The sequence below is a fragment of the Ustilago hordei genome (assembly GCF_900519145.1).
Source record: "Ustilago hordei strain Uho2 genome assembly, contig: UHO2_contig_02, whole genome shotgun sequence".
In the NCBI taxonomy this organism is placed as follows: Eukaryota; Fungi; Basidiomycota; class Ustilaginomycetes; order Ustilaginales; family Ustilaginaceae; genus Ustilago; species Ustilago hordei.
The window spans coordinates 1,074,236-1,096,003 of record NW_024545252.1 but is presented as its reverse complement, the minus strand read 5'-3'; the positions used below and the strand labels follow the sequence as shown (position 1 = coordinate 1,096,003).

At 49.5% G+C, this 21,768-nt stretch overlaps 5 protein-coding genes across 5 annotated transcripts; 3 read left to right on the top strand and 2 right to left on the bottom strand.

Moving 5' to 3' along the window:
- Window positions 1–1,136: 1,136 nt before the first annotated feature.
- On the top strand, window positions 1,137–3,107 carry UHO2_01162 (uncharacterized protein; the record flags this gene model as incomplete). The annotated part of the gene is made up of 1 exon (XM_041553630.1): window positions 1,137–3,107. One exon carries the CDS (start codon window positions 1,137–1,139, stop codon window positions 3,105–3,107), a length of 1,971 nt encoding a protein of 656 aa, XP_041409564.1.
- A 194-nt stretch (window positions 3,108–3,301) lies between these two features.
- On the bottom strand, window positions 3,302–4,639 carry UHO2_01161 (uncharacterized protein; the record flags this gene model as incomplete). Its single annotated transcript, XM_041553629.1, has 1 exon — window positions 3,302–4,639. One exon carries the CDS (start codon window positions 4,637–4,639, stop codon window positions 3,302–3,304), a length of 1,338 nt encoding a protein of 445 aa, XP_041409563.1.
- A 293-nt stretch (window positions 4,640–4,932) lies between these two features.
- On the top strand, window positions 4,933–6,714 carry UHO2_01160 (uncharacterized protein; the record flags this gene model as incomplete). The annotated part of the gene is made up of 1 exon (XM_041553628.1): window positions 4,933–6,714. One exon carries the CDS (start codon window positions 4,933–4,935, stop codon window positions 6,712–6,714), a length of 1,782 nt encoding a protein of 593 aa, XP_041409562.1.
- A 146-nt stretch (window positions 6,715–6,860) lies between these two features.
- Window positions 6,861–8,480, bottom strand: UHO2_01159 (uncharacterized protein; the record flags this gene model as incomplete). The annotated part of the gene is made up of 1 exon (XM_041553627.1): window positions 6,861–8,480. The coding sequence occupies one exon, from the start codon at window positions 8,478–8,480 to the stop codon at window positions 6,861–6,863; it is 1,620 nt and encodes a 539-aa protein (XP_041409561.1).
- A 716-nt stretch (window positions 8,481–9,196) lies between these two features.
- Window positions 9,197–13,405, top strand: UHO2_01158 (uncharacterized protein; the record flags this gene model as incomplete). Its single annotated transcript, XM_041553626.1, has 2 exons — window positions 9,197–10,130; window positions 10,239–13,405. 2 exons carry the CDS (start codon window positions 9,197–9,199, stop codon window positions 13,403–13,405), a joined length of 4,101 nt encoding a protein of 1,366 aa, XP_041409560.1.
- Window positions 13,406–21,768: the final 8,363 nt, after the last annotated feature.

Genomic DNA, 21,768 nt, shown 5'->3' with positions numbered 1-21,768 from the left:
TGTTTTTTTTTCCGCGTTCTGTTGCACTTTACGTTTGCCGCTACAATCATGCGAAGCCAGCTGCGCTCAGGTCGAATGCTACACTTTCACCCTCATTCGGCCAGCTCGACGGCTTGTCAACGAAAGCACTCAACGAGGAATCGACAGCAACGCAATGTCTCACCTTGCCATCCACCACCTCACCTCGCCTTTCCTGTGTCTCCTGTGGGCCATTCTCTGCTGCGTTGCTGCGCTTGACGATGTACCAAGTCCCATGCAATTGACTCTATGCTTTCTCACCACCTCTTGTGCCATTTTGCCAAGTCAAAGCATGACTGACAGACTGGGCAACTTCGCCCGTCCAAACTGGCCTTGAAGGACCTTTCTCTCTCAGAACGTCGCTTTCGACATCCAAGCGGCTCTGCCTATGTGATCCTCAGAAAAGAGGCTTTAATGGTCTCTTGATCGGTCAATTTTGAGGCCTTTTCCCAGACCCACACGCCTAAACGCGCTCCAAAAGCGTCCCTTTCCAGAAATGTCAAAATGCGAAATAAAAGTGTCTGACTCCTATCACGGCATATTTCTGAAGAAATTGAGGTCGTATGAGGTCCCGATACTGGTGATCGGGGATGGTCTAAGTACGATGTCACTACTTTGTTACAGTAGAAACATATACTAAATTGACCTACAAGAATGTAGCGAGAGCCTAGTGCTCTCTGTGAGATATATATACATGTGAGCGGCACAAGCCAAATGTGGGACTGCTCCTACTTAATGATCTAGCCTGACAACGAGCGAGACTTGGTTGTACCCGATCCTCAACAAACTCGATTGTCCCCGATCTCCGATCTCGTCGCCCTAGCGTCACTTGTTAGCGTCATCACTGGATCGTTACTTTCAGCAATTTCAAGTTACGCACGTCCCTTTTGTCAAGCTATTTGACCTTGTCCAGCTGTGCTACAGTGTTAGGATGGGACCGGCTGCTTCCGAGTCTACTCGAGCCGACACTCTCACTTGCTACATCCCAACCATTCCCCACCATTCATCCTCTAGCTCTTGCAAATACCGGAAAGATCGAAGGAACAACAGCTTGCTTTCGCTCCTCTCGCTCCTTTCGCCCCACCATCTCCTACCTGGTCAAGCAAGTGTCCTCAAGAATGAAGCTGACAACCCCGCTCACGCCATGGCTGGCTTTGGCCCTAAGCCTGTCCACCCTCAACATCCCAGCCAATGCTACGCCTACAATCAGCTCGGACGAGGCTTCGGCAAACGCACCCTCTTACATCAGTGCTGAGCGTCTGACCCATTCAACGCCTCGTCGCATGGATGGCTTCCAGCGCATGCTCGAACGGAGATATAAGAGACAGCAAGAACGTAACGAGCTTGCTCAAGCCAAGGCTGCAGAGTACTCCGACGAGACTGACAACGTCCTCCTTGGCCGGGTCTGGAACGCTGTTCATGGCGGCCTCTCCATGCAACAAGACGTTGGCTCCACCCTATCCAAGTTTCTGGACTACATTAGTATTGCTGACGTCTCCGCGACAAAGAGGAGCAAGAAGCACAACATCAAAGAACCCCTCTACCACAAGCAGCCTTTGGATCACTTTGACAACACCACCCAAGCTCAGTTCGAACAACGCTTCTTCTACTCTACTCGACACTACAAACCCGCTTCGGCCCGCAGAAACGGTGAAGCGGTACCCATCTATATTCTCGACAGTGGTGAGGCTGATGCCACCGCCCGTATCCCTTTCCTCGACACCGGTATTCTCGATATCTTCTCCAAAGCTACTGGCGGCATTGGCATTGTCCTCGAGCACCGCTACTATGGAACCTCGCTCCCAAACCGCACTGAGTTGGGCTCGGGAGATGCTTGGGGAGTAGACCAACTTCGATGGCTCACCAACAAGCAAGCCCTCCAAGACTCAGCCGACTTCATTCGAAACCTCGACATTCCAGGCACGGATAATAGCGAGAAACGCAAGATCATCTACTATGGTGGAAGTTACCCCGGCGCAAGAGCTGCTCACATGCGTTTCCTCTATCCCGAACTTGTCCATGGCGCTATTGCATCCAGCGCGGTAGTCACTGCTGTGGACGAATTCCCAGAATATTTCTACCCCATTGCAAGAGGTGCACCCACCAACTGCAGTCAAGCTATCCAAGCGGCTATTGCTGGCATTGATGAGATTGTTGCTCCCAACCCACTCACTGGTGCTGATCAGCCTGAACGAGATACTAACCGCACCCAGCAGCTGCTCGAGCTGTTTGGTCTTCAAGGCCTAACCAACCTCGGCGACCTAGCCAATCTCAACACCTACCCTTTGGGTTCATTCCAGAGTCTCAACTGGGATCCAAAAGTCTCCTCCACCGAGTTTGGCCAGTTCTGTGATGTACTCACCACTTACGGCACCAAGCAAGCCTACGAAACCGATTCACCTAGCGCTCATGCTGAAGCTCAAGGTCTCAACATATCACGTCAAGTTCATGCATACGCACACTACATGCGCACCAACTACGTCCAACCCTGCACTCAAGGCGAAGATGGTCAACCAGGCTCCACCGCAGATGAATGTTTCGGTACCGACTACGAAGCATTTGCTTCCGAAACTAAACTTTCCGCTGGTCGAGCTTGGACTTTCCAATACTGCTCTATTTGGGGTTACATCATGACTGCCCCTCCCCTTCCACGATATCTTCCCACACCAGATGGCAAGAGCAAGTACTTTGTTTCTTCCGGTCCAAAGCTCCTTTCGACCCTGCTGGATTATGACTATGCACACCAGATCTGCGAAAAAGGCTTCCCAGCTGGTCAACACTTGACAATGCCGGAGAGACCAGATATCGATGAGGTGAACAGATTGGGCAGCTTTAGCTTGTCAGTGGATAGGCTGGCCTTTGTCGACGGACAGTATGATCCTTGGAGGCCCGCGACGGTGCATAGTGAGGAATTTGCCAGTGGAGGAGCAAGGGCAGATACGATTCAGAGACCGTTCAAGTTGATTCCGGATTGCTGGCATCACTGCGATGAGAATGGGTTGAAAGATGACAAGAAGACGCCAGAAAGAGTGAGGTTGATTCATGAACAGCAGCTCGAGTTTGTCAAGCAGTGGTTGAAGCAGGATTGATACTAATTTCTTCGATGAATGGAAGAATAGAATCGTCGCTCATACAATGCAATGCAAAGATCCCTTCACAGACGCATACTTTTCGCTACGAGGGAGACGGTATGCTGTGTGGAATGAGCGATTGAATTGTGCAACTTGAGAGTACATGTGATAAAGAACCGGATCCAAAATGCCAAACTGAAATGCGGAGCGTCCTACGACCTTCTCCTCTTCGCAGGAGCGACCTCCTCTTCCTCCTCCTCGTCATCCTCCTCCTCACCATCCTCATCCTCATCCTCATTGCTGTTAGTAGTCATGTCATCCATCTCCAGCTCCTCGTCATCACTTCCCTCGGCCCCATACATGTCCTCGTCATCCTCATCGTCATCATCGTCATCGTCATCATCGTCATCGTCATCATCGTCATCATCCTCCCCACTGCTAGCTGTAGGATCCAAATGCTTTTTCAAACCCTTCATCTTCCTCGTCTGCAACCCACTAAGATCCTGCTTACCCACATGGATCCTACCCACAGTATCACCCATGTCATCCGTCTCGATATTCTTCTTGACACCCTCCTTACCCTGTCTGTTCTTCTCTGCCTGCGTCTTAGGTCTGCGCAGAGCCTGGTTAAGCATATCGATGCTAGCCGGTCTACGTCTTCGCAGCTGGAAATCGAACGATGGACCGCACTCTTGCAATTCCACCCTAGCAATCTTTGTCCCCGAAGCGAGCAATTGCACCGTGTAAACGCGGAAATGAATAAGAGTACCGGCAGGCGACATAACAACGGACGATGTTGAAGGCGTCACAACAGTCCCGTTAGGTGTGAGACCAGCTGCTTTGTATAAGTCTGACAATCTCTCACCACCTCCCGTGCTGCCGTTTGTGTTTGACGAACAAGATCCGTTGCGCTGGTCTGGCGCAGGAGCAGCAGTAACTGAAATCACATGTTGCAATCCCGACAATGCAATTTGATTCGTCTTCAACTCCTCACCCCTGTAAAAATCCAACAGCATACTCTTAAACTGTTGATAAGCACCTGTTGGGTCATGCTCTGTCCCCTCCGCACCTGCAGTCATACTCGTAGTTGCATCCGTAGGCGCAGTAAACTGCGGTCCACTGAAATGGAACAAAGGTCTCATCCCAACACCTGGCCTAGTTACTCCTTTAAACTCGTTCATCGACTTGGCTTCGACAACACCCATTTCGACCATATCCAACACTTGTCCATCAAACATTCGAATCCAAGTCAAGTTGTCGGGACGCTTCTTTTGCGAGTTTCCGAACATGAACAGCGATGCATCATTCTTCGAACTCCAGAACTCGAACGATGAGGTATCCTCGAAGGGAAGAGCTTCGTTTTTCTTGCTGAATGCAATGCCGTCGGGCTTTTTAAGAAGGTTGAGTTCGGTAAGGGCGACATTGAGTCGTTGGGATGAGTGAGGGCCTTTGACGAAGATGGCAGTTTTGGCTGCTTCGTATTCTCGAGCTTGACGCTTTTCCAGAGCACGCTTGGATCGAGCGTTCTTAGGTTTGGCGACGCGGATCATCGTTGCAGCAGCTTTTGTAGGTGGTGCAAGGGTGTTGATAGTGGGACCGCTGATGGTGTCAAGTCCGTTGTTGTCGAGTGAAAGAGAGAGCAAGAGGAGCTTCCAAAGCAAAAACCCTTCCAAAGAATCTAAAATTTGAGAGAGAGAGAAAAAGCTTGCTTACATAAGCCGTTTTTTTGCTACGACCCTGCCTCTTAAAATTTCGCTGCACTCCACTTTTTTTTTTCTTCTCGTTCTTCCTCTTCATCTTAAGTACCTTCACAATCACAACTCTCGAAAGTGCAGTCAACAAGATGATCAGCGCTCTCCACTGGATCGCGAGGGGCAAAAGCCTTGCGCATCCCAAAAAATACGTTTTGGACAATGCCGAAATGGAACGAGTCTCCAAGATGGCCAACATTGAGTTCGAAGATGCCAAAGCTCAACTCGAACGTGCTCAACGCGACATTGCCCGTGGCAAAGATCCTTTCGCTCCTAATAACGAAGACCACAACGACGACGACAACGACGACGACGACGACGACGACGACGAAGAGGAATGGAAAGATGATGAGGAGATGAAAGACGATTCCGCTGCCCCCTCCTCCACCACCGATGCTAAGACAGAAGACCCAGACGATCTCTCACGATACAACCTGGACGAGTACGACGAAGAACCCACCGATGTTGCCTCTGCAACCGCTGGTGCATTCTCCAACATCCGCGGCCTCGCAGTCTACCAGTCCAACGAAGACGATCCATACATCACAGTTCAAGATGCAGCTGAAAAGGATGATGAAGAGGAACGAGAAGAGTTGCAAATCTACCCCACCGACAACTTGATCATCACTGCTAAGACGGAAGATGACGTTTCGCAGCTCGAGGCATATGTCTATGCTGCACAGGATAGCAATCTTTATGTACATCACGATTTGATGTTGCCTTCTTTCCCACTCTGTTTGGAGTGGTTGGATTATAGTCCGGCCAGATCGGAGGCGGATCAGAACAGTGGAAAGCCAGCGGGCGAGTTGGGAAACTTTATTGCCGTGGGAACTATGGATCCGGAGATCGAAGTGTGGAGTATGGATGTGGTTGATGGAATGTATCCTGATGCTATTTTGGGTAGAAAGACGGAGACGGAGACGTTGAACGCACCCTTGGGTACGGGAAAGAAGAAGCGTAAACAGAGCAAAGCAAGGGTTGCAAACGATGCCTACCACGTTGACGCTGTTCTCTCCCTCAGCTGGAACCCGGTTGCTCGTAATCTCCTTGCTTCCGCATCAGCAGATTGCACGGTTAAGCTGTGGGACCTTTCGCGTCCTCACACCAGCGAATCCTCCACCGCATTCCGTTCTTTCGCCTCCCACACAGACAAAGTTCAATCGGTAGCATGGCAATGCAAAGCCATCGGTGGCGACGGCGCATCTTCCGCTAACCCAGCTGTCCTTCTCACCGGCTCATACGATAAAACCATCCGAATATTCGACACCCGCACTCCAGACCAAGCCACGATGATCGCCATCGGTTCGGACATTGAATCCGTAGTATGGAACGGTTGGTCCCCTTCCTCTTCCCAATTCCTTTCCTCGCTCGAATCTGGAATCGTCCAATCCTTCGATATCCGCAACCCCTCCACCCCCCTCTGGACTCTCCAAGCACACGATACCGCCGCAACCGCCGTAGACATCTCTCCTCACATCCCTAACGCTATCCTCACCGCTTCTTCCGATCGAAGTATCAAGTTGTGGAACCTTACCACTTCCGACTCCACCACCACACCTCCTTCTGCTATCAACCTCGTCTTGTCGAGAGATCTGGGTATCGGAAAGATCTTCGCTGCTACATTCAGCCCTAATGATCCACTCACCCTTGCTGCTGCTGGCAGTGCAGGTCAGTTGCAAGTCTTTAACTCACTCAGCAATGCAGGTGTCAGAAAGTCCTTCGGTGATAGGTTGAGCAAGTTGGTAGGAGAATTCAACATCCATCTCAATCCAACAGAGACAAGTACAGCAGATGGTATCGTACGCGTTCAAGATGATGATGACGACGATGACGACGATCAACCTGCTACCGGAGCGGACGATATGCAGGACTGAGTTACCCCAGTCACACTTTTAGCATGTTTCGCATTAATTTTAGCATCTCTCGAGAACTTCGCCGCCTTCTGAGATTGTGTGTGAATGATTGCGATGTCCGACAGTCTACAGGAATAATCAACACCACTACTGGGATCTACTATTGTTCACCTCTCTTGCAAGAAACTCCTAAACTTCCAACTCGGCAACTTTTTCCCATTCGCTCCCTTCTTCCCCCCGTTCCCACCAACCCCTGCTCCACCACCCTCCTCTCGGTATGAACTCCCACTAACCAACCCCCAAACGGGATGTCCCAACCCCACCTGCACCTCCTCCCCCACCAACTGATTCCACAAAAACGTCGTCTGTCTAACCGCTACCTCCACCAACGGCTGACTAGGTTTGCCACTCCTCAACAGAATTGCACTATTCACCTGTTCCGCCAAAGCAACTTTCCTCGACCTATGCAAGAACCTCCTAACCGGACTATGCTCTACATCTGTATACGCCAATAACGCAGTAACTTGTTCTAGCTCTTTGAGATACATCGCTCTCCAAAAGCTCGGCAGTCTTTGCGCTGAAGCATACAACCCCTGTGCATAGGCGAGTGCGGAATGGAGTGCGGGGTTGAGAGCTGCATTCGTACCCGTTGCTGAGGTAGCTGAGCCACTGGATGAGGATGTTGAGGGAGCAGGAGAGGCAGCTCGGGAGATAGCTGCTGCTGCAATGCCCGGTGTTGTACTCGCTAGTGAGGGTAAGCTTCCAACCGACACACCGAGTTGGGCAGTGCAAGAGGAATTACAAGCCAGCTGAGAAGAGGACGCTGATCTGATAGCTTCGATGAAAACTTGAATTTGGAGGTTGAGCAAAAGATGGTCTGCATCCATACTTGTCGGATTTGCTGGCAAAACCTTGTCGAAGCCCGCATTTGCGCCACTGGAAGTGACAGCCGTCTTCGTCCGTGCTGCTTTGGCCCCACTGCCACTAGTCGAAGCACCACTGTTGAGGACGGTAGGGAAATGCTCATTGATCATATCTATCGCCTGGCGTATGTTGCCCGAGATAATGTGATCTTTGATCTGCTTGCGCGCCCTTACCGCCCTCAGATCTTCAGCTGTGAGGTAGGGACTGATATCGACATCCAGCTCGTCTTGCATCTCATCCTCCTCAGATGCGAGTTCAGCATCCTCAAGATCCTCCTCATCGTGCTCTTCAGCTTGCTGTGCTTGTGCAGCTGACCTTATGCGTGGACCTTGGCCATTGCGGCGAGCCGAAGCACCGTTCGAGTACCCATTGCTGTACTCATTTGCTGTGGAGGCAGAGGTATCAAGATGCTCAGAAGACGTAGGAAGGAGATTCTCAACTTCGATCTCCATACTCGAGTCATCGCGCGAGAGCGGAGGTGCTGAGAGAGGATGTGCTTGCCGACCAGCAGCACCGTTGCTGCCACGAAGAGGCGAGTCTGTGCTCGAGCTTACAGATGCGTTGGCCGTTGAATTCGAAGCTGAGGCTGAAGAAGAGGATGCAGCACGAGCAGTGTTGGATGTCGCTCCAGCAGCATCGGAGGAGCCAGGTAGGTTGGTAAACTCGGCACCATAGAGGTCACCGATAATTCCATCTTTGGCGAAAGCTACGGCGGTGTCAGTGTAGCAGTGATGCAAGAGGTAGTTGAGAACAAGCTTGCGGAGGTTGGCGGCTGAGGCGAGGTCGGTGTCGTCTGTAGAGGCTGGAGGTGGATTGGAGGCAGCGGGAACACCACCACCTCGGTCTGTCTTGGATGGCTGCATGGCGAATGATGGCTCCGACAATGAGCCAGGCTGGGTGGTTTAGGCTAATTATGAGCGAAGAAGGCTGAAAGCTTAAGCAGGTTGTGGTTGGATGGGCTGCTTGGGTCCGTCAATCAGAGATGAGAGCGAGGTTGGTGGAACAGAGGAATGCCGGTGATCCAGGGAAGGGAACGCCAATGTCCGCAGAAGTGAGGTTCCGTCAAAGAGATCGAAATGCCGAATCGGATGAAAGTTAGCGATGGTGGAAATAAGTCAAGATGAGCGAGACTATGAGAAGAGAAAAAGAGAGACTAGGTCACGGTGACACAAATGTGATAACAGCGTAAGGCCCAGGTGGAGTTGCAGTGACTGCGAGAGCCTGAGAGAGTGCCTGATTGTCAAGTGCCTGTGCGGAGCGGATGCTTGAGCCAGCAAAGTTGAGGGAGTTGAAGTAGATAAAGCTACACAAAGCCTAGAGACAGCGAGGGTAATGCTTACGGCCGAGTGAAAGGCCTGAACATCTTAGCACGGACCACATGTGTCACAACCTACTCAAGGCAAATGCTTTGTTATGCTCCGCAGTCAATGCGGCTCTCCGCTGTTCTTCTTTTGTATATATAGACTCCAAGCTCTCTCGCTCTCTCTCTCTCCTACCAATCATCATCTACGCAGAAAATCAGATTCCTCAACTGATTAAGAGTCTGAAGCTCAGCAGCTTCTAGCACCTCACCACCAGGATGCCACCAAGAGTAGATAGCGTAGCACTACTCGAACGCACCATGCAGATGATCAGGGAAACTCACACCAACTGGGACGAAGACCAAGTCTTGGAGCATGCCTTCTCGCTAATAAACCTCCAACCCAACACCAACCAAGCAGAGAAGATCCCCAAGTTGGTGCTCAGCATCATCTCGCAAATCGTCAAGCTCAACGAGAACAACTGGGCCATCTGGGAGCCGATGTTCATGGACTGCATCCGCCCAATCAAGAACGCCAAGCAGATCCTCACTGAGGAGATTCCCAGTGGCCATACCGATTATGATGAGGAACTAGACAGCCACTTGCTGGGTCTCATCTTGTCCTCCTGTGACCACGGACCCACCAGCCGTATCAACACCTACACCGTACGGGAGCAAGGTGAGGAGGAGCAGCTCGGCTCTACACTCTACAAGAAGCTCAAAGCCGCTCTCACAATAAACGACGAAGTTAAGCTCTCCGCCATTCACAACCAGGTACACGAAGTCAAGCTAGCCCAGCGCAACATTGCCAACCTTGGTAAGGAGCTCGATCAAATCTGGAATGACGCAGCCAGGCTCGGTAGCCGCATGGACGAAAAGCTCAAGAAGTCTACCCTGTACCGCTGCGTCAAAGACGACTGGCTCTACACCCAGACAGTAGACTCCCTCAAAGCTGCTCAACCTGGTTGCAGCTATGAGTATGCCTATCATGCACTAGCTAAGAAGCACCAAGAAGCCGAGCTCTCAGGTCATATCCGAGCCACGGCCAGAGCTGCGAGCAATAGAAGTTCAACAGGCCAAGCTGGCGAGCATAGGCAGGTTCTTAACCAAGAGGGCTACAATAGGGGCAGGCACGACCCCGCAAACCCTAATGAACCGGCCAAGTGCTATAAGTGTAGGCAACCCGGGCACATTGCCATCAACTGCACCAACAGTCAGGAGCAAACTCCTACTCAGCAGGGATAGGGACTCGGGTGCACCTTTTTCATAAGCAACACTGGCAACCGCAAACAAGACAGTACGTGGATTCTCGACTCTGGAGCTACACATCACATGGTAAATGATGAGGGTAAGCTCATTGCTCCGACGCCGAAGCAAGGATCCGTAGATACTGCTGGACATGAACGGTTGCGAGTACAGGCAATAGGCGATGCAACTTTGCGAGTAAGAGACGTTAAGATACCACTCACTGACGTACTCCATGTTCCAAACCTTAGCAAGAACCTATTGTCCATCCCAGCGCTGACTGAAAATGGTGCACGTGTGATATTTGAAGAGTCTGGAGCTACTATCCTCCAGCATGATGGGAGCATGGTCAAGAGCAAGACCAACCGGCGCAAGAAGAGATGGGAGGTTTACGGTGACTCCCTAGCAGCACAGCTCAATGATCCCCTAGAGGGCATTGATGCTACCACAACACCAGCAAAACCCGCGAGCCACACGACGAGCAAGCTATGGCACGAACGATTTGGTCATCCTGGCAGGAACAAAACCAAGCAAATCCAGGCCCACTACTTAGGAAAAGAAACACAGCTTGGACATGATGCAAGGGATTGCAACTGTTGCAGCCAAGCAAAGCAAACACGCGCAAGAATGACAAGTAGCAAAACAGAGCGAGCCCAGGCACCCTTGGAGCTGGTACACATTGACTTGATGACGGACCTGAAAGGCCATCCCAACTACCACCATGCACTGGTAGTTGTAGATGACTCGTCATCCTATGTATATGTGAAACCACTCCTCAGCAAGACCGAAGCATTCTCCGCCCTAAAGGCATGGATCAAGGCAGCAGAGATAGCAACGGACCACACGCTAAAGTGCATCCGCAGCGACAACGGAACAGAGTGGCCCAGCTTTGGAGCAGAAGAATGGAAACGAGAAGCAGGGTTCAAGTGGCAGAAAACCACACCTTACGTCAGTGCCCAGAATGGGAGAGCAGAGCGCATGATCAGATCCCTTCAAGAAAAGATGCGTGCAATGCTTGTCCAGAGATCAGTACCAAAGGAGCTGTGGCCCTATGCCATCATGGCTGCAGGGCACACACTGAACTTGACACCCTCTACCGAAGCAAATAGGATCCCATATGAGGACTTCCACCGCAAGTCTGCACATGGCTTGGCCAAGCAGCTGCGTGTCTTTGGCTGCCTTGCTTGGGTCCACCTCCCCAAGAAGGATCATACAGGAAAGCACGGCGTAAGAGCAATCCCAGGAATCATGGTCGGCTACGATGACGAGCACAAGGGCTGGAAATTCTTTACCCCCGGCCACACCCCATCTATACGGTGGAGCAACTCAGCCACATTCCATGAAGCCAAAGGTTGGCATGATCGCCCCAGTGTGCAGAGCCCACTGCAGTTCGGCTTCGAGAGCCTCGAAGCAGAAGATACTAGACCCGAGACAGATAGCAACAAGCCCGAATTGGAGGTGGAAGTACTCGACATGGAGGACCCACTTCCCAAAATACACACTGCACTGCCCGCCGACCCTATAGATGACAACAGGTCGGAGCTCGATGTTGAAGAGATAATTGGAGAAGCACACACAGCCACCCTGAACCTCACGCCAACCTTAAAGGAAGCACTCGCCAGCGATGATGCACAACAATGGCAGGAAGCCATACGCAAGGAGCTGGACGGACTTGAGGCAATGGGAACATGGGAGATTGTGGATGTTCCACCAAACACTAGACTTGTCGACTCCAAAATTGTCCTTCGGCTCAAATTGGATGCCGATGGCATACCAGTCCGGCACAAAGCGAGACTCGTCGCACGGGGCTTCACACAGTGGGAGGGTATCGACTTCGAAGAAACCTTTGCACCTGTGGCACCGCTCAGCGCAATAAGAGCCCTGTTATCTTTGGCAGTGGAGCGCAACTGGGAAGTCCATCAGCTTGACATCACAATGGCTTACCTCAACTCCACGCTCAACCATGTGATCTACATGAAACCACCAGAAGGTGCCAAGGTGCCGAAAGGGAAAGCCTACCGAGTCATCAAGGGACTGTATGGCCTTAAACAGTCGGGACGGGAATGGAACATGGAGTTTGATAAGTTCCTGCGACGCTCAAACTTCCACAGGCTCGACTGCGCACCATGCATCTACACTAGAGGAGAAGGAGATAACTTTGCAATAGTGGTCATCTATGTCGACGACACGCTAATTATAGCTCCAACCCTAGAAACAGTAAGGCATATCAAGGAGGAAATAGGCCAAAGATGGCGGATGGAGGATGGTGGCAATGTCTCCCACTTCCTCGGGATCAAAATCACCAGGGATCGAGAAGCGAAAACCATGGACCTCGAGCAAACTAGTTATGTTAAGCAGCTTCTGGATGAACATTTGGACAAGCGCAGAAGGAAGTCTAGTGTACCACTCCAAGACATTCCAGTCCCAGAAACGGCAGCAAGCATAGCAGAACGAAAGGAGTACCCACAGATCGTCGGCAAACTCCTGTGGTTGTCTAATGGAACATGTCCAGACATCAGCCAAGCCGTTGGCGTCCTTGCACGCTATATGACACAACCGTCAAGGGAGCACTACAACGCTGCACAGAAAGTACTCCAATATTTGGACTACACACGAGATATCCGCTTACAATACGGCAGCAACAAGCAACAAGACTTTCTGACAGCACACAGCGATGCAAACTGGGCAAGCGACGCTACAGCACAACGCAAAAGCTCATCTGGTTCAGCAGTGTTCGTATGTGGCAACCTGGTAGCATGGAAATCAGCACTACAGCGCTGCACTGCCTTATCGGCGGTGGAAGCAGAATTTGTAGCTGCGACAGAAGCTGCACGAGAGGTCCTGTTCTTCAAACACCTCTTCAAGGCTGTTGGAATCGATGTTGGTATCCCTACAATCTTTTCAGACAACACTGGTACCATCCAGGTTAGCAAGGACCCCGCGCAACACTGGAAGTTAAAGCACATTGACACCAAATACCACTTCATCAGAGATAACGTGCAAGATGGAAAGGTCAAGATCAAGTACATTAACACTGCAGATAACTTGGCAGACCTCTTTACCAAACCGGTGGGAAAGACTATACTACAGCGCGCGCGACAGGGACTGGGACTAAAAGCCCAGCATGATGCAGTGGCTCGGCAGTCTCCTGCCTTGCCACTGAGGGAGGCAGTTGAGGGAGTTGAAGTAGATAAAGCTACACAAAGCCTAGAGACAGCGAGGGTAATGCTTACGGCCGAGTGAAAGGCCTGAACATCTTAGCACGGACCACATGTGTCACAACCTACTCAAGGCAAATGCTTTGTTATGCTCCGCAGTCAATGCGGCTCTCCGCTGTTCTTCTTTTGTATATATAGACTCCAAGCTCTCTCGCTCTCTCTCTCTCCTACCAATCATCATCTACGCAGAAAATCAGATTCCTCAACTAGCAAGCAACGAGGAACAACACAAATTTCACAGCAAAATTGTCGCAGCTGCAGGCCAGTCAAAAAAAAAAAGAAAAGAAAAAAAGCGATCTACAAGACCTTTTCTTTGAAGATTTGTCGGAAATTCACCAGGGTTTATCCAGAATGCCAACAAGGCAAAGCTCATGAAAGCAAACACTGCTTATTCATGAGCTGACTCAGGCACATGAAATGCATGAAGATTGACTTGGCAACAACTCAGGAGCTCTGCAGGAGAGATGGCTCAGGAGCTCTGCAGGAGAGATGGCTCAGGAGCTCTGCAGGAGAGATGGCTCAGGAGCTCTGAAGGAGAGATGGCTCAGGAGCTCTGCAGGAGAGATGGCTCAGGAGCTCTGCAGGAGAGATGGCTCAGGAGCTCTGCAGGAGAGATGGCTCAGGAGCTCTGCAGAAGACACTCAACTCATCTAAGGCAGCCCAACATTGTCAGAGATGGTGTCAAGGTATAAATATACCTATGTTTTTTCACTTCCTTTTAGTAATATGACAAGCATTGTAGTTGCTACACACACATCTGTACAAAGGGAGCCTGATTGTGGCCCCAACAAAGTGGTGCCTCTATTTTCAACCAATTAAGAGTCTGATGCTCTACTGACTGAGCTAGCCCTCTACCTTATCTTATCAACAACTCTCCCAACTCAATCACAAATAACCATGTGTAACAGGGCCTGCACAGACCCTGGGCACACATGGGAGGTGCAGTGAGCACGAAATGTGAAATTGGTGGAGTCACAGGTTTCTGGCCGATTTCAGCGAAATTGGTCAGAACAAGCCCATCCAACAGATATCACAGGTCACACTGTAAAAAGGGCTCATCAATGCTTTGAGAGTCAAGTGACCTCATAGGATCAAAGGGACAGCCTTAGGAGGCTTTTTGCCATCACTGGTGGCAAGCAGAGACATGTAAGCAGTTGCACTCCTGAAACCAGGTTTGGTGTTTCCAGTTGATATCAGTGAGATCAACCAAGTGAGCTCCTTCTGGTATGTTTTGGTGAAAGGAGCCAGAAGACTGAGTTCTGGTAGGTTTTGACTGACTGCCTTGAACACTCTGTTCAGAGGCTATGCAGCACATCTGTGTCATGGGCCTGGATGCTCAAGAAGCAGGAGGGTCACAGGTTCAACAGGTATTGAAGATCTAGTCGAGATCAGTAGAGAGCATGGTTGTAGTGCAGTCTCCATGGAGACCATGGACTCCTATGGACTCACATGCAAAGGAGGGCCAAGCACAGCCATGAGGAGGACCAAGCTCAAGGAGCAGGCACAGCCACGAAGAGGACCAAGCTCAAGGAGCATGCAGATGGTTACCACTCAGGGGCTCGAGAGACAAGAGCCAAAGGAACTGTCACTGATCAAAGGAGAAGGAGCAGTGTTGAAGGAGTCGACACCAGGTCATGAGGAGGAGGAGCAGTGTCAAAGGAGTCGACACCAGGTCATGAGGAGGAGGAGCAGTGTCGAAGGAGTCGACACCACTCAAGAGGCACAGGGGTGCCAAGCAGGAGAGGCCCCTGAGCAGTACTCGATGAAGAAGGTACTCTCTGGAGAGAGAGCAGGAGCAGCATCGCTGGCGATGCTGTGAAGAGGTATATAACCATGCTTTCTCATCATCATAGGTCGAGTGGATCCTCATCCACTCTACTCACCATACAACTAGTCAATACTTTAGAAACACAAGTACTCATTAGTTACAGTCAGCATAGCAGCAATCTATCAAGGTTGCTCCTCATCGTAGTGTGTGTGTTGTATCACCACTACCTGATGTCCGAAGGCACCCATAGCAGGTTAGCAGTCCGGATATAGATAGAACCGAAGGCAGTAGTCCACTGTGGTCTGGGGATCACTTCAAGCATCAAGTCAACACACTGGACACTTGTGTTGACGCCACCAACCTTATCACCAACACCATCAACCTCATTATCATCGACATCACCAATCTCATCACCAACACCATCAACCTCATCATCATCAACACTCACACCAGACCTTGGTGTCATCATAACATTGATATTGATCGTGCCGAGCTACCCCTGAACGGAGTGTCCACAGAGGTCAGCTGAAACCTACGATAGTATATCCAACGAACGCCACCTGCTGTCACTGCACAACTTGATAGTCACCGATACCGAGACAATAGCTGTCGCACAGTTTGATAGTCACCGAGTATCTCGACAGACCGACCTGGGTTTCAGGCGCGAGACCCCTGACAATCTGTAGAACTTAGATTGGGAATGCTATAAGATACAGCCTTCTGTTACAGCATGAGTGTTTGTAGTGCTGTTGCTTGATGGTATTTGTGGGTATCTGGACTGCAATAAGGTTATTGCCTACAGATGAGAGAAGGTACTGGACCACAGGTGTTATACACTGCCTTCAGTGATTGACTGGACCACAGGTGTTGAACAACACCACCTACAGTGAGAGACTGGACTGCAAGTGTTAGAGAACACTGCCTACAGTTGACATCCAACAGTGATCCAACACATACATTCGAGATGTCTGTCATAGGACCAGGTGCGCAGAAGAAGAAGTACCCTGTGCACAAATTGTGGGATTGGGCAGACAAGTGGGTTTCAACAGAGTTTGCCAAGATCAGAAAAAGAAAGGCCTTACAACCAAACTCATTGAGATCAGCAGAACAGGGGCTGTATGACAGATCTCAACAAAACCTAGCCCAAGGAGCTGTCACAGGGTCGGCGCAGGAAGTGTGTGCAGAATGATCTAAAAGCGAGCATCAGGTGTCAACAATCTGATTGGGATAGCAGTGCATATGATTTATGGATTCAACCAAGAACTGGGTTTTTGAGTAATCTTGCTAGGATCAATCAGAACAAGCCTACCCAGTATGCTTCACCAAAGCATGCACCAATGAAGTACCATTGGTGTAGAATGGGTAGCTCATCATGTTGAAACAACAGGAGGATCAGAGAAGGAGTTTCCCCAGCAGGGAAGAAAAGGGAAGCATGTGGAAAACAATCAAGGAAGGGGACCAAGCTCAGTATCATGCAGATGGTTACCACTCAGGAGGGATGTGCATATCATCACAGAGGGCCAGCCACAGGGGTGACCATGTGATCAGGAAGCATGACAATAAGGTCCAGCATGCAACCAAGGGATTCACAAGATAAGAGGGGGAAGATGGTCACCAGTTAGAGAGGGGGAACTGTGTCAAGAAGACCAGGGATCAACCATAAGAAGAGCAGTGTCGAAGGGATTGACACATATCAACAGGCAACAAGGAGCATGGAGGCAAGAGGGGGTGTTGCTCAAACCAACACCCTGTCCAGGCAGTAGAGTAGTGGCACCAATGGGGTCAGCACACAGTACAGAAGTAGTGTCAGGAGGAGGCAAAAACCCTCCTCAGAAGGAGCAGGAGAGGTGTCACAGGTGACATTGAGCAAACACATAAATACTCCCAATTCACCATAACATAAAAGTGGATCCTCATCCACTCTACTCTTTATCTTACTACTCTTTACTTGACTCATATCATTGCAATAGCATAGCTTTGCAACAACATCTCAAATGTGTGTGTTGTATCACTGTTGGATGTCAACTGTAGGCAGTGTTCCTCAACACCTGCAGTCCAGTTCATCACTGTAGGTAGTGTTGCCTGACATCTGTGGTCCAGTCAGTTATTGTAGGCAGTGTCCAACACCAGCAGTCCAGTAACTCCTGTCCTCTGTAGGTGATAGGCATATTGCAGTCCAGACAACATTAAGAGCATTAGCAACAGTACTACAAACACTCATACTGTATAGGAGAGTGTATTACTCTCTCTCCAGGGATTAACAGAAGTGCTGTGCAACCTCTGAATGGAGTGTTCAAGGTGGTCAGCCAAGACCTACCAGAAAGAAGTCATCTGGTTACTTCCAGTTGAAACATACTGAGTAGATCTTACTCAATTGATCTCACCAAAACCAATTGGAAACACCCAACCTGGTTTCAGGCATGCGACCGCTTACAGGAGCCAATTGTACCAATTGCACAAGATACATGTCATGGGCCTGAGTGCGCAGGAAGCAGGAAGACCCGCTAGTTCATATGAAGGGAGTGCAGGAATCAGGGGATCAGGCAGATCATAGGATTTGTGGCAGAATTCGCCGAGATCTGCAGTAGAATCGGCTCTATGACAGATCTCAGTGAGATCGGTACAAACAAGGATGATATCACGAATTCTGATGAGATCAGTAGTAGGAGAGGTCATATAGTAGATTCTGTGGAGATCAGTGACAAGGATGTTCGTATGATGAATTCACATGTGCAGAGGACCAAGCTCACAGGCGAGGAGGACCAAGCTCTGCCAAGACAGGGACCAAGCTCAGTAAATTGATGCTGGTTACCACTCAGGGGTTCACAAGATAGGAGTCAAGAGAACAGTCACCAGTTAGGAGGAAGGAGAACTGTGTCATGGACACCAGCATATAGTTCATGAGGAAGAAGAGCTGTGTCAAGGAGATCGACATGCAGCTCAAGAGGGACAGGAGTAGGGTTACAGGGACTCCTGCATAGCACTCGATGAAGGAGGTACTCTCTGGAGAGAGAGTTGGAGCAGTGGCGCTGGCAGCACTGCGAAGAGGTATAAAGCCATACCTTCTCATCACTAAGTGGTCGAGTGGATCCTCATCCACTCTACTCACCATACAACTAGTCAATACTTTAGAAACATAAGTACTCATTAGTTTTCAGTCAGCATAAGTTGCAATCAATAGATTGCTCCTCATCGAAGTGCATGTGTTGTATCACCGTTTCCTGATGTCCGAAGGTGGTTCTAGCAAACCAGCAGTCCGGTAATCAATAGAACCGAAGGCAGTCGTCCACTGCAGTTGGGGGATCACTTCAAGCATTAGTCGACACACTGGACACTCATGTTGGCATCATCAATCCATACTCACACCAGACCATTGGTGTCAACATCAAGTTCGCTTAGAGTCATATCATAGTTTGATCGTGCCGAGCTACCTCTGGATGGAGTGTCCACAGTGGTCAGTTGAAATCTGTCATAACATCAATACAGCTACAGATTCCAATGAGAAAAGTGGCAGAGATGGTTCTGTCACATATTTCACTAGGAATCGTAATACCATTAGTGCTGTTGCATAACTCGACAGAATCGGTGATAGTACTGATACTACTACTGATCTCAGGTTTCAGGTGTGCGACCCCTGACAATACACCACCATATAGGAGACAATCAAGAGGAAGGGGCTAGATGTCCCTGAGCAACAGAGGGACAATAGATCTAGAGGGACTCATCACTCAGATGAGGTAGGGGCCCTACACTATGAAGAACTTGGTGTAAGAGGATGGGTGCTGGCATCTGGGACCAAATGAGAGAGGGTGTGCCTCATCACTTGGATGAAGTGGGGGTACTCCTATCAACAATGAAAACAGCACTTGGTCTTCCTGACCTTAGGAGGAGGAGGGGCAGCTCCAAAGGAGACCTGCACCTCCTGGAGGAGCAAGAGCAGTGTCACGGGCAACACTGCAATCTGTCTATATAACCATACACTCTCTTTGTAGTACTAGTCAAGTGGATCCTCATCCACTCTACCCATTACTAGCTATATCTTCACCATATCATATACTTAGTAGTTTCCATCAACAGTTGCAATTGCAGGACATTGCTTCTAACTTAGTGTGTGTGTTGTATCACCACTATTTGGTGCCATCCATAAGCAGTACTCTACTGTGGTCTGGAACCAATCAATACTGAAGGCAGTCTCTGCAGTCCAGCTCTCTGAATCTCATACCAAAGGCAGTCTACTGTGGTCTGGTTCTCATTCAATCAACTCAATTGTGCAACTGTCAACACTACAGATGCTTGTGTCCAGACAGATGCCTTGTCACCCAGCTGGTGTGATTCAGAAGGTTTTCTACAATTGTGATCATGCTGTGCTACCTCTGGGCAGAGTGTCCACAGTGGTCAGTTGAAATCTGTGTGAAAGCATAGTTATGATCTATTTGAGCAAGAAAGATCCTATGGGGCTTCTATGACAGATTCCTGTGAGAATAATAGTAGAAGGCACTTATGGTAGATTTTGCTGAGGTTGATTTTAGTCGGCCTTTACAATAGATTTCGGGTTCCAGGTGTGCGACCGCTGACACTCTTCAGGAGAGATGGTTCAGGAGCTCTGCAGAAGACACTTGACTCATCTAAGGCCAACATTGTCAGAGATAGTGTCAAGGTATATATATACCCATGTCTTTTCACTTGCTTCTAGTAATATGACAAGCATTGTAGTTGCTACACACACACCTGTACAAAGGGAGCCTGATTGTGGCCCCAACAAAGTGGTGCCTCTATTTTTCAAGTGATTTTGTGGCGAGGGAGAGAGCTGAGAGCGGCAATCGGAATCAGAAAACGGTCGCACTCACAAGCTCAAGGCTCTCCTACTGTCTCTTGGGCGTCGATGATGAGCCGCTGCTCGCGTTTTGGTGAATGTATGCTGCATTCCAGCAAGCCAATCCAAGCAAGCCGATCCCAATTCCGGCCTTCTCTCAGACACTCTATTGAGAAGCCGATGATTCGGGATGCTGCGGACGATCTGCTTGCGAATTATTCGTCAAAAGTCATCGGAACAGCCAGCTTAGGGGTCGAATCCGCACAGGCCCAGAGTCATAAGAAAGCGGCAAGACTCATAGCCGACGCCTGTTGTGGATGGTTGCAATCTCTTTCCGGATTGTTTCGATGAAATCTGATGGCGCAATAGCTCTGGTTATGCCACAAAGGCTTTTGGCTACACTTCCGCTCAAATCTTTGGTTCATTGATCTGGGAAGCTGACATAATCCCAGTTGAAGATGCGTCGGCATCCTAAACTGAATCACGTGGTTCATGGAGCACAAGCGAGACACCAGTGAGTCAGAGCTGCATGTCAACATGCATTGATATGCATGTGGGACATATAAGTACTTCAACCATGACACTCAGGAGATGGCAATGCTCAGGAGGTGACAACACAGGGGTGATATGAAGAATAGTTCATTATGATCTAGTATGGGCTGAAGATAGCAATCAAGTATATATATGTTCACATTGTAACATCTATCAATTAAAAATATAACAACCATTATATGCCTGATAAGTTGAGCTTGCTAGTAGCTCCTAAACAGTCATGTTTTACCTGTAATCTTCAACTGATTAAGAGTCTGAAGCTCTACCGACTGAGCTAGCCAGGACCATCGATAACATGGTACAAGAAACTGAAGCTCAAGCCATAGCAAGCAAGGCCAAAGGAGGAAGAAAGGGCAAGGCAACACAACTGCATGTTGCTGATAATGAGGCCACCAACGAGTCAGACACCGAGGCGATCGATGACAACGCTGATGAAGAAACTGACTCTGACTTGGATCATGACAATGATGGCAAGCAATACAACTTTCGTACCCTAGCGAAGCTACTTGAGCCAGTTCCAAAACTCACATCACACAACTACTATAGTTGGAGCACCCATATCAAGTCCTTCCTATGATGTGTCCCCCATGCTATGAAGCATCTCGATGGAGTGTATGACAAGAAACATCCCAAGTGGAACCACACATTTGATGATGCCTTAACGAATGCACTATGCAGTACCATCAATACCACTGGAGAGTTCAACATAAATTACTTGATTTTTGACATCATCAGGGAACATCATACATTCCATAATGTATGGAAGAAGATTGAAAATGGACTCACCAATGAGGCTACTGCCATATCTCGTCATATTGCATTGATTGCTCAGCTAGGAGAACTCAGGATGTACAACTCAAATGTATGAAAGCTCATCCAAGAAATAAGAACCATCCAAATGGAGAGCAGCTTACTGGGAAAGCCATTTGCTGATGACACCCTGTTTTCTAATCTACAAAAGTGCACCATCCAACACCCAATGTACAAAGAAACTGTTGCTACTGTAAGCCAGCTTAGTTTCAGTGCCCTTGCCACCACCCTATCCATCTGGCAATCAGCGATCAAGAACAACCCCGCTTCGAGGGTTGATCCCCACCAAGCTAGTGCCAGAGTCGCCGGCAGCGACGACCAGAATGAGACACCCAGAGATGATGAGAAGGATGAAAAGGATGCCGACAGCACCAGCACCAAGGTCGCTGCCAGACCCCGAAGGCTTCGATGTTGGGTCTGCAAAAGACCTGGACATGGGATCAGT